Source organism: Nilaparvata lugens, chromosome 1 (assembly GCF_014356525.2).
Source record: "Nilaparvata lugens isolate BPH chromosome 1, ASM1435652v1, whole genome shotgun sequence".
NCBI lineage: Eukaryota > Metazoa > Arthropoda > Insecta > Hemiptera > Delphacidae > Nilaparvata > Nilaparvata lugens.
The window spans coordinates 74,374,768-74,388,254 of record NC_052504.1 but is presented as its reverse complement, the minus strand read 5'-3'; the positions used below and the strand labels follow the sequence as shown (position 1 = coordinate 74,388,254).

The 13,487-nt window shown below is 32.3% G+C and overlaps 1 protein-coding gene across 2 annotated transcripts; it reads left to right on the top strand.

The window, feature by feature from the left end:
- The first annotated feature begins 59 nt into the window (after positions 1-59).
- LOC111045585 (PI-PLC X domain-containing protein 3) lies at positions 60-13,431 on the top strand. Of its 2 annotated transcripts, XM_022331026.2 has the most exons (7): positions 60-557; positions 2,061-2,148; positions 2,707-3,006; positions 3,723-3,922; positions 8,984-9,182; positions 11,119-11,413; positions 12,980-13,431. In XM_022331026.2, exons 1-7 carry the CDS (start codon positions 552-554, stop codon positions 13,290-13,292), a joined length of 1,401 nt encoding a protein of 466 aa, XP_022186718.2. In that variant the 5' UTR covers positions 60-551; the 3' UTR covers positions 13,293-13,431. The 2 variants fall into 2 exon arrangements, with proteins under 2 accessions (XP_022186718.2, XP_039298756.1); XM_039442822.1 differs by lacking the exon at positions 2,707-3,006.
- The last annotated feature ends 56 nt before the right edge of the window (positions 13,432-13,487 follow it).

Below are 13,487 nucleotides of genomic sequence, written 5' to 3'. Positions count from 1 at the left end.
GCAAGATTTGTTAAGAGTCATATCGGCATAATTTTGCCTTCTATAATAATTTATTCTACAATAATCTTTCCTTACTCGTTATCAATGACGACTTATTTCTTTATCTTTGGTACATTGGTACGGTATCGGTAGTAATGTACTTGAATATTTTTCAAATTTTTGATTCATCAAGTTGTCAACTCTTAAATTATCAATTTGACTATGTTTCTATCTCTTCTCCTCCATACCATTTTATTGTTATCGATCTATCAATCCCAATTGTTCTATTATTTACTCAGTTGTAACTTTTTAGAAATAGGTTGATTGGCTTTGAACAAATTCATTGGCTCTGGTTGGTGTAGTAAGATATTCGACTAATGGTTGAACTTCGATTCCGCAGCCAATCTTCTCTATCAAGAACTCAAATCTTATTCTATTTTAAATAGCTAGACTTCCAATCCAGATGGCTAATCAAGTCCGTAACTATCATAAGCGCAGTACAGTATTTGAGAATTGAGACATCTCTCCTCGCATTATGATTTTTTGAATTGACTGTGACTCTTCAACTCCAAATGAAGGTAACTCAATAATTATTGTGTATAATTTTATGTTCTATGTATAGTGTTTGTTATACCCATGTTCTTGGAATATTTAAAATCACTCTGTTATAAGTCAAGGACGTTTTGTAAAAAAGTATAACGCTTGTATGAAAAGCAGTATTATCCCTTGAAACAATAAATTATTCAAAGTTTTAATATATTTATCTAAGCCAACAACAATATACAAATGATATATTTCAATGAGAAACCTATTAAGTAAGAATATGTGATATTTAAGATATAATAAATGTGTATAATCATTCAATATTTATAGAAGGCTATTTTATAAAAGGTATAGTACTGTACTAGTAACCTCAAATAATACTAATTTTCTTACTGTAACTGGTTTTTGCATTCATCAACGAATCAATAGGGGAAATAGTTACCGTATGAAAGAAATCAAATCAAATCAAATTAGGATTTTCTTTAAGAAGTTGAATTTGGAAGTAATTACAATAATAACTGGCGATTGATAACTGATTGATTCTATCTAATCTCTCTCTCATAGTTTCCCATTAATTGGCTACACAACAATTACCTAGTCAAATCCAATCCATAACATCCACAGCTCAATCTAGGAATCGTATTCTGCTTTATTCCTAGCAACCGCAGATTAATCAAATTTTTGCGCAAAGCCTGATTGGTGGTTTCTTGCTGAGGTTGGTCCTTGAACACCGAATAGAACCAACATCAGTCTCTGATTATAAAGTTGTAATGATCTCTTCCCACTGTCAGCTTCTGATGTTTCAATTTTTTTTCCTCCTGAATACAATCTCCAAAGATACTTCCAGAATTATAGCAGTGTACATCAATACATAGAATCAAAACGAATTATCATTCAACGAAAATCCGAAGTTCATTTACATTTATATTTAACAATGCACAAATCAAATACATGATAAGAAAAGGACCAACAGGCCTAGCCCAAAACTGTCCCCTTTCCGAATTTTGATAGTAGTAAGCCAATGTCTAAAAAGTCGGTTATGTTGCTTCACTTTGAATCAAATCAAAGTTGAATGCGAAATCAAAATTATCTACTTGTTGAAGAACCCACACCTCTTGCAGCATTGTTCCGATGTTAAAGTGCCAGTTGATAATATGTGGAGTCTTTAGGTATTTTGATCCAGTAGACTATCCATCATTGTTCCTTGTGACCACCTCAAATGAACGAGGTCCACCATTTGATGGTATCCATGTCATTGCTGGTGATTTTACAATCTTACCAAGTCCCCAGATTTCATACATGACGGTCCACCTTGACTGTATAGGCATAGCTTTGTCTTCTCATTGATATCCTGAATGTCAGAGCAAACACTATGCATTTTATCCATTTGTCCTCGAAGCAGTGAGATTATTATTTCCTTACCAAAACCTCACCAGCTCTAATGGTGGTTGAATGTCTCGCTCAAGTATTTTTATAAAACATTGTGTATAGTGTATAGTATAGCAAATGTTCTATAATTCAAGAAATTTCTATTTCAGATGGGAAAACATCCTCTTACCACAGGTGCATTATTCTACTTGATGGTTATTTCTTTGCAACTATGCAATGGCTCTGACCCTGCTCCAAGTAGGTTATTTCTGATATAATAGAATAGTTTAATCAAAAAACTGTTATAAACGAAATTTGAACTTATTATAAAATCATGTATTGGAGTGATAATAGTAGGGGAGTGATTGGTCTATCATGTAGTTCAGTTGATACTATTCTAGGCCTATCGGTGTAGGCCTATCCGAATTTTCTAAACTTTTTAAAAACTAATGTTTAGGCCTATATAATTCTAATTTGTATTGTATCTTATTTTGATTCATGAGTAATAAAATTGATAAGTAATGCCTATAGCACAGAGTAGAGAAGCACTGCTACTATGTTTATTCCGTGCCTATAGGCTAATTATGTACGTGTAAGGATTTCATATCAGTCAGACCTATTTCAAGACCGAATCAATATTCATTTACCAACATACCGTAGTGGTACTGTTCAGATATGAAACCGGTGAAAATAATTTATAAAGTCAGTAAGGTGAAACATTAGTTGAACTGCCAATGATGAATAATTGATAGAACTTTTTCGTAAACTGTTTAGTTTAGAGCTTAATTGTCAGTTGCATTATTTATTTTATTACAGATTGTGAGAAGCCTCAACTTGAGATTCAGGTTTCTCCAGTGAAAAAGATGATTCAAATCTACTGGAATTTTCATAAAGAGGTGGAGAATGGGTGGATTGGGATTTATTCACAGCCGCCTGATCTTAATGATCCAGTAAAGAATAGAGTTTATGAGCCAATTCCAATTGTCAAACAGATGGGATGGACAATTACAAATATTAAATCAGTGGATCTCGATAGTATTGAACTCAAGTTTGATGGTCCGACTCAACTGGGATTTTATGCTTGTGCCTGGAGAAAAAATAATGGAAGAGATGAAGGTATAATATGGGAATTGCTTAGCATTATCGTGTAGATGTGGAAGTTTCTGCTTCAATGGAAAAAGCTCTCATAAAAAATCAGTGTCAAACAAGATTGTCCCCTGACATTTTTTTAATTCTTGAAGACTGAAAGAATTATTAGAAATTTACTAAACCTAGATAAGGTTCCTCTTATTCAGAGAATAATCGCACAATGGCACAACATCATATTATGATTGACCGCTCGGTGATTGCGTTTGCCGAGTGATTGTTGAGCTGTGTACAGACTTGAGCGCCACGAACACTCGCAATTCACTTTTCAAGAGCTGATTATATCAATATTTGTACAGAAACTAGTAGGTAAAGATATAATAAGCGTAGCATCAGCTAATGAAAAGTGAAATGCGCGTGTTCGTGGCGCTCAAGTCTGTACGCACCTTTAGAGTTGAAAAAGGCACGAACTTGGGACTGCTCTTGAATGAGCTAATTTGTGTTTCTCGGCTTCATAATATATTTCCCAGTGGTTTAGAATCCACCTAAAAACTGTAGGCTCATTCATTCCTCTAATAGTTATAGTCAAGCATATAAGCATCTTAAGAGAGAAAATACCAAAAGATAAACTTTTAAAATATTCCGCTCTTCAAATAATGAAAATAAGTTTCATCTTATTGCTCATAGTCTATTTGCTGTTTTCAGCTCAATTCTAGAATTCATATTTATTTATTTCCATTTATCAGCTTTCCTGACAACTGATCAACGTACGTATCCAAGGTGGATGGAGAACTACTGGGAGTATATACATGCTGAACCTCTCAACATGCTTTTCTTACCTGGAACTCACGACTCGGCTAGTTTTGAAGGCCACCATGAAGCAAGATCTGTATGGGATAGTATAAAAAAATCCACTCCAGGAATTTCAGACCAGTCTTTTTGTCAGGTGAGTAAGAATAGGCAGACCACTAACAATCCAGCAAAATTTATACAATCTTAATCTTATATCGTGTTGGCCAATGATATTTAGATGCCTGATTTTTATTGTCTTATAAATAGTCGAAGTATTGCATCACAGAGTAGCGATACCACTAATTGACCGAGCGAAGTGAGGTCTGAGATTCAAGTCGACGGTTTTGTATTTCTCTTTATGTTTATATGTTTAAATGCTTATATGTTCCGCATTTACGGCGAAACGCAGCAATAGATTTTCATGAAATTTGACAGGTATGTTCCTTTTTGAATTTCGCGTCGACGTATATATAAGTTTTTTTGAAATTTTGTAGTTTAAGGATAATATAAAAGGAAAAGGAGTCTCCTTCGAACGCCAATATTACCGTAGAAATCAGACTATAGAATTATTGATCATAAATCAGCTGTCGAGTGGATTATTAATTGCATGCAATTAATATCTCAATGTAACTTGGTAAAAAATCAGCTGTCGTGTGGACTATTAATTGCATTCAATAACGCTTGTCGGCAATATCAATAACGGTCAAGCTGAACATCTGCAATTCAATCAGATACTTTCTAGCAAAATAATTGCAAGTTGGTAGCATTTGTTAAGATGAGGACAAAAGGGTTTTGTAGATGCTGGCATGCAAAATAAAGGACATAACGTTTAAAAAGCCAATATAAAATATTTATTTTTATATGTGAGCAAATAAAAATCATGAAAACATAATAAAAATAAAAGGAAAGTGGGATCTAGTTTTATTAGGTGTACTAACAGATTAGCACATTTTGTACAAAAATCTGGTAATGTACCAATCAGAACTCAGTATTTGTTAGGCGCTAAAAATAATTATTTCAAAAGTCACCATGTGGTCTTTTTTAAAATTATAAAAATTTAATTATTGTACAGTGCATGAGAATCTATTACTAACATAAAATAAAATTTAAGTGTAAATATATTCATGTATAACCTCTTAATATGCTCTTGTACTGTGGACTATTTGACAGTATTAAATTGCGTCATTGCGGATTTGTTGAAATCCACCAATAGGAGAAGATATTCAAATTTTATGTAAATTTAGAAATAGGAAGTATCTTCGAAAATGAATAAGGGAAGATCAACTGCCCACTTGCTTGCCAGAGATCAACCGGGATGCCAACCAATATGAGAGCAGTAGACTGAATCCCTTATAATAATTAATTTTATTTATTACCAAAGTTTAAATCTTAAAAATTCCTAATAAGTAATGAACCTAACTCAGTGAAGTCGCTCTATGACATGAGTTATTAAATTAAATATCCCCATTGGAGAGGATGACAGCAGCCCACCAGAAAAGGCATAGGACACATGAGGCGAATCCATGCCACATCTTTAAATTTGTGAAAAATCTATGCATGTGAGTTACAAAAATAATTTTTAGAGGGCCCTCAGTGCAACAAATTAATAGAAATTTCATAAAGCTAGCTCATCAAGGTTTTACTTAAAAATCAAGCTTGATTTAAACTTAATTGTGCAAATAGTTATAACTAAGGGAAAAGTCTTATTAAGAAAATGATGAGAATAAAATATTTGATTATATATCATTATTTAAGGTATTATATACACTCAGTTAATATATTTAAATATCAGTATTATTATAATAAGAGTTATAAGAAGCTCAAAATTCCTAAGATAAATTAAATTAATCTAAGATGGAATAAGCATATAGATAAGATGTGTAGCAGGATGAAATTCATGATTCATAAATTCTATAAATTGAGCTTACTAAAAGAGAAATCTTTAAGTAAAATGCTCTATCTTGCATACACCCAATCAGTTTTTCAGTATGGAATCAGGGTCTGGGGTGGTGCTTTTAATGCTCATTTCAATAAACTAAATATTATTCAAAAGAGTATCCTCAAGGCAGCACTTGGAGTGCATAGAAGGTACCCTAGCCAGCAACTTTTTATGGAGTTCGGAGTTCTGTCAGTTAGGCAACTGTATAGGTATCAGAAATCTTGTTAAATATATCAGCAACCATATACATATTTTTACACCTCATTCAACTAATTATAGTTTTAGATCAGTAAATAGATGCTTTGTTCCTCGAACAGATCTAACTATATGCAGAAGACAATACAACTATACAACAAAAAAGCTTATTAATTTTATGCCAGAACATTTCATTGCAAGAAAACCTACAAAAGCACTTAAATTAAAAATTGAAAGCTGGATAAAGACAGAAGATATCATACCTAAAATATTTTAATTTGATGTACATACTGTCTTCCTCAGTTCCTCTGAATTTATTATTAGTAGGGCTATACTCCCAGATTAATTTTCTCTCTCTGAGTTTGAGTTTTATTTTTGGTGTCATGTGTGTACTGTATTGTATTGTTCTTCTAATTCTCTCTTTGCTTACAAAAGGAATTGCATATATGCTACAAATGAATTACATTATGTTACTAAATGGATTACATATGTACAGTGAATTGTAGATTAATAATTACATGAATCATCTCTTTTTCTTTTGAGTTTTTAAATTATTATGAATTCATTCTAGTTTTTCTGCTCTCTTAATATTTCACTCTAAGTACTTCTTCTTTTCGGATTGGAATTTTATTTTTTTTCTAGTTTTTCATACATTCCATATGTTATTTTTTCTTTATTATATTTTTTCTATTTTCAACTGAATCTCAAGCCACTAATTATAGCCGACTGATTACTCGTTGCCATCGCTCAAACTACTTAGTTTTGCTGGTAACGCCAATGATAATATTATAATCTATTTTGAAATGGAAAATATTTTAATTTTAAGTTTTTGCAATGTATTGTATATAAAAATTTTTATATTTTTCACATTTGTAAAGTTTGTTTAATGATTTTGGCAATAAATATTTCTTTCTTTCTTTCTTTCAAAAAATATTTTATCTGAATTCCACTGACGGCCAAACTCATACCCTGAGAATTAATTTTTTAAATCTTTGATATTATTGGAATACTGAATTATAAAATTCTTATTCGATAAGCAGAAGCAAGTCAAATGATTGAGCTATAGAAATCTTTAATATTATATGCTGATAGAAAAACTATGAAAATTATTAGTTGATGCTATTAAGCAGAATAAGAGTTTTAATTGAGCCATCTGTGATATTTTTCTTATAAAACTTCACAATAAATGTTCAAAATGGCTTCCTCCAGTAATGCAGGCTTGAACACGTTTCATAACATTTGCAGCCACCTTTCGTAGTGTTTGCTCAGAAATTATTTTAATCTCACTTTCAATATTAACCTTCAATTCGTCAAGTGTATGAGGATTGTTATTAAAAACCTTACTTTTTAAATTCCCCCAAAGAAAAAAGTCAGCTGGAGTAAGATCTGGGGATCTTGGCGGCCACAAGCACAATCCTTTTGATATCACACAATGGTCAAAAAATTCTCGTAAGATATTCATCATTTCAGCAGAAGTATGGCATGTTGCATTATCCTGCTGAAACCAACAATCTCGATTGTCTAATTCTAACAACGCTATAAATTGTTCAATAAGGCTGCAATACACAACACCATCTATTCGTCTTTCACTCGTTCGTAAGATTTATATGTGAAATAACTTTCAATAATAAACACATGTTCATCCTTTGAAAAAACCATAGTTGAACATACACAAACACTACAGATTACAAATGAATACTAACAAGCACTAGTAAATGTAAAATGGTGCATGCCGGTTCAACAATGAGTACGGTAGTGCCAACTGATATTTGGGGAACAAAATATTCCCTATACAGAAAATATATTCCCTCAAACTTCGATGTGCGTCCTTTTTGGAACACTCGTTAGCATAGTTGTTCACAACAAATTATTAGAATTGTCGGTACAACAACCCAAACAGCCATTAGTTGTTTACACACCAATATCTCGCCGGCAAGACCGGACAGGACATAATTTACTCTGATTGACAGTATTAGAGGAGGCTGTGGTTTATAACTGCGCGAGGTCTGCTGCTCACAGAACTACTAGTATAGATTGTAGTTTGTAGATCTATAGTTAACTATCTATAGATAGTTAAGATCTATCTAGTTATTATCTATAGACAGAAGCGATACTACTACTATACTACTGTACTATAATATATTGGTTATCAAGTCGTGGTGACACTTGAAAAAAATATCTGTAAAATTATGACTTAGAAATTGAATCTCGCCAAGAATATTTTGTACAGGAAAAAATCATCAGTAAAATAATGATTTAGAAACTGAATCTCACCAAGGATTTCTGTACAGGAAATGTAAGAAAATATTTGAAAATAGCTTAATTTCCTAATAAGTCAACCACACATATTATTTTCCCAATGGGATCAAACAGAGAAACTTGTGTAGCCTAACTTTATAATAGTTGAATCGAATCTGATTCTGAGTAAGGTAGGTAGGTAAGGAAATTAGCTTTCAGCGTCGTTTCTATATAATAGTAGGAATATCTAGATGCTTCAAAATGATTTAGATCCTCCAAACATGCAACAGTAGCTCTTTGAAAAGAATTGTAGTATTGTCAAAAGATTTCAGCAGTCTGACAGCTCTTTTAAAAATCGCATGTGTAAAATTTTACATGCTTCCTTCTTCTCGAAAAAGAGTCGCAATAAGAAACCTTCATAATAAATTCATAAACTCCCAATTGCATTATGCTGTAACTGATTTATTATTATAGTGTTTTTCTTAGTATGATTTTTTCTTATCAAGAGTGCAAACTACTTGAAAATCTAAATAGCACATCTCAATGACGGCCAACTCAACCTCTGAAGACCACATCATGGAGTAAAGAAACAATTTCTGTTTCTCCCTGTTTTGTGACCAAATCCAATAGCTTCACAAACTACATCATTATATATGTGTATGACGTGACGTGACTCACGTTTCATTTTCGTTCAACCCATTCGATCTGAACATTCGAACCAAACTCTGTCATTACATAATATAAGTGAAAGACTTGCACTTTCTTGTCTTGTGTGTGTGATCTTATTTTGTAAATTCATAATTTTCGCCTATTTTATTGAAAATGCACCGTTTTACGATTCAGGACTCAAGCATTAAGGAGCAGTTAATGTTGGGTGTTCGATATTTTGATGTGAGAGTGAAAAGAGATGGCAATGATTACTGGACATGTCATGGAATCATCACAATGGAAAAGCTTGATAAAGTCATTGCTGATGTTGTTGAATTTGTGACAAAGACTAGCAAAGAAATTGTGATTTTCGATGTTCATCAATTGGTATCCGGTGAGTAATAATTAGCAAATTTTTCAACTTCTCTTTTACTGCATTGGTTCAGTTTTGTGTAATAGAAATATCATTTATATAGTTATGAATATAAAAGTTATCTCGTCAAAGGTCCTTGAGCCTTTGTCCTCATTACATAAAACATAGACAGACCACAGGGGAGTCTATTAGATGGAATCTTATGATAATTGTTATAAGAAGTTAGCAATCTCGTTGTTAATTAATATTCTTAAATATTAGAACAATTAACATGAAAATAGACAAAGAAATTGTTCAGTTTTGATGAAAATTATCATTTTGAGATAAAAATTTAATGTATATTACTCTATTCTGATGACAATCGCATTATTTCGCTAAAAATATATTCCCTAAAGAAAATTGATTAAATAGAATAATGTTCTTTCAAAGAATTAGATTGAAAAACTGTGAAGAGTTTCATTAGATTTTTTATTGTTTAAATAATTTGATTGTATGGTATGAGATGTTGTGGTAATTGAAAGAATAAGACGTTGATATTGTCAATTTACCACTTTTATTTATTCGAAAATTAATTCATATTAAGTTACAGAACCAGGTTTCATGATAATACCTACCACATCTTCAGCTGAACTAATATGTTTTTTGTTGTTGAAGGAACAGCAAATTCAATTTTAGGTTATGTGTTGGGGTTGTAAAAGGGAAGGGGAATGAAAATTGTTAGAGGGAATAGATGGATTAATGATGAAATTAAACTTTGCTAATATTTGTAGAATGGAAAATTACATTGTAAATGAAATTCTAGTCATCTTAAAAAAATATAATATATATACATCAAATTTGGTTGGTAGCTTACTGGTGATTGTATAATCATTTATGATTTTGAAATTTTGACTCAGTTACAAATGTTATAATAATATTATAAAATTATAAAACAAGGGTCATTATTATGGAAACAATTCATAATAATATTATGATTAGCCTAATCTAAAACATGCTAAATTTATCTATCTTATCTAAAAAATATGTCCTATGCTACCTTTAGGTTGTTACTGGTCATGGCACCAACTTGAATATAAACTCGATTTTAAGAAATTTTTAAAACTAGAATTAAAAAATTTCTTAACCATATAAGGTGCTTAAAGTGGTGAAGGGGAGAGGGGGGAGAACTTAATAATTGAATTATTCAAGTTCTAACTATTCTGTTCTACTTTGGGATGAATTATTATTGCTAGTGGGAGAACATGGCCTGAAATTGAGATCCCTCTTGGGTTCAAAAGTTGATTAATACTAGATATTGGAGCTGAGATGAACATGATATTACCCACTGCCCACTTGTTAAGTTATATTGACCAGACCTTGTAATGGGAACTGAATTGGAATGTTATCAAATAGACAAGAATTGTTTATACTTAAAATTATGTGTAGTTGTAAGCAAGTAGTATGATAATATTGTAGTTGAGTTTTATATACTCAAGTCAACTTCTTATCCAAAAATCTGAGATTATAATAAATATGTACAAATGAATTTAAAATCAGGAACTAATGTAATTGGGCCTACCTGAACTAAGTGATATACCCTGAAGTAGAAAAACTAAGTGATATAAGTGAACTAAGAGATATACCCTAAAAGTAGAAAAACAATATAATTGAGCTTATGTGGATTGATTCCTAGACTATGAACTAAATACAAAAACTATAATAAGTTCTCAAGTTAATGGTGATGACTGTTACTGATCTATGGAAGTTATCTACTGATATATATCAATTTGCTTATCCTACAATTGATTCTACTATGAGCGTTTCCAGATTGCACCCACACTATTTCCACTATATAAAGCGTGGAAATGTTTGCTTTTATCAGTTCTCTTTGTGTTTGCTGAGAAAGCAGTTTAGATCTTGTGAAACCTGACTTCACGCTTTTATTGTAGGTAACTTAATAGTTTATTTATATTCTCAGGTGTTGTATCTGATGATGAGCATAGAAACTTGGCGAATTTCTTAAAAAATAAGTTCACAGTCGATAACCACCCAATCTATGTTAATCCAAGCGATTTTGGTTATGCACCTTGGAAATCAACTCCTGACCAAATTCTAGCCAAAGGAAAGGTGATCGTTGCCTATATCAATGTTGAGTTTCAAAGGAAGGACAATTGTGGCATTCTTTGGCCCAAAGTTTATCAGTACTGGGGAGAAAAAACGGCACTTCAGGATCTGCAAAAATTCATTTATGAAAAGATTCCAGGACGTATCCAGTTAGTAAATTTACACTTTTTTAATTTTCAAACTCTATTTAAACTTCTTCACCTATAATATCTTGGCCATCTCTGTGCTCAAACAGCTAGTCAATCTCTAATACAGAGTCACACAGAATAACGGGAACTTTCAAAAACGGCATAAAACATTAGTAGGAAAGGCAAAAATTATTTTATTCAAACTAATGTAAAGTTGAAGACTTGCCATTTGAGAATTATCAATAACATCTATCACTTTTTGACAATTACTTCTTCAAGATGGCTTCCTCCTGCACGAATACACTCTTGAAATCTGTGTTGAGATTCCTGAACGATTGCTGCAACATTTCAGCTGGGATATTGTTAATTTCATTTTGAATTGTCTGTTATGTTTCAACCACAGCTATTGGTCAAGTTGTGAAAACGTTTGATTTGAGATAGCTTCAAGCTTCACAAACAGAAAATCGCAGGTGGACAGATCATGGGACCAGGTAACGCAGATGTTGCAGCGATCAATGAGGAATCGTCAACACAGATTTCAAGAGTTTATTCGTTTAAGAGGAAGCCATCTTAAAGAAGTAATTGTTAAAAAGTGATAGATGTTCTTAATAATTCTCAAATGGAAGTCTTGAACTTTACATTAGTTTGAATAAATTCATTTTTGCCCTTCCCACTAATGTTTTATGGCGTTTTTAAAAGTTCCCGTTATTCTGTGTCACTCTGTATAACTTTACATTAGTTTGAATAAAATCATTTTTGCCCTTCCCACTAATGTTTTATGGCGTTTTAAAAAGTTCCCGTTATTCTGTGTCACCCTTTCAGTTGGCCAACTCAATGCATTTTGATCTATATTAGAATGCATGGCTCGCATCTCGGACTTTCCATTCGATTTTCTCTGCTTTCAATTCGTCAAACTGACCTGCGTAGTGAACTTAGTTATGTAACGTTACCGTACCATTTTCTTGGGGCCGGAAATTCAACTATAGATGGTTGTGGCAATACTCGAGCTCCAAATTTATCTTAAAATTCAATCTTCAAACAAAGATACATTAGTTAAAATTGATATTTTTGGACTGATCTCCTCTGTTTTTCTGTAAAATAATAATTTTATCTCAGTCCAAAAGTAAATTGTTTGTTAGTGAAAAGGTTCTCATTGCCCAATGTTGGGAAACGTTTAACCATCAATATAGTGTATTAATATTTCTACTTTATTTTTTCTATAGCAGTTACAACTAGTTTTTAGACCAGCAAGGAACTTTTTCATTCTTAGTTATTGGAACTATTCAGCAGTATCGTTATCGTTCGCAAAGATGTCTTATCTTCAATTGTGAATGCTGCAAGTTAACAAAATGGCTTGTTTTAAATTAATCTGGATTTATGGGAACATATCTTGCTGAACATGAGAAAATGATCACGGAATAAGGAGAGCATATTGATTTGTGGGAGCTATGAACTGAAAGCTACTAAAAGTTTCTCCCTCTTCTCTTAAACAAGATACACTGATAATGTTTTAGAATTGACTGATGAGAAAATTGCTATTCATATTGATGGTTTGTTCAATATTTGTCTGTTTTGTGAATTTGGCAGAAGGAATGAATTCACTGATAGGCTGACAGTGATAATGGCCGAGCTGACGGGGGATTTGAAGTCGACCATCATGTATGCTGCATATGGATTGGACGATCAAGCTCAGGATAACGACGACCACATCCAGCAGTGGTTCCTCGATCCTCAGATCGGCATGAACACCAATGGAGTGGCTGTTGATTACTTTCGCTCATCAGGCATTTTAAGACTTGCTATTATGTGGAATGAGCGCAAATTCTTTAAAACCAACAATTGTGACCCACCCCAGAAATTCTGCGATGAATACTATCAAAAAATATTAATCAATATCTAAAGATTTGGAGGATTATTTTTTATGCGGATGTGTGTGATCAATTTCTGCAGTATAAGTTCTTAAGTAGAGGCTACGCGATTCTTTGCAATTTATTTGAAAATTAGTTCAGCAATCTTAATAAATATTATGATTAACTCAATTTGGATTTTTTAATCGCTATTGGTAGTACTACCATAGATGAAGGATAAGTAAGTA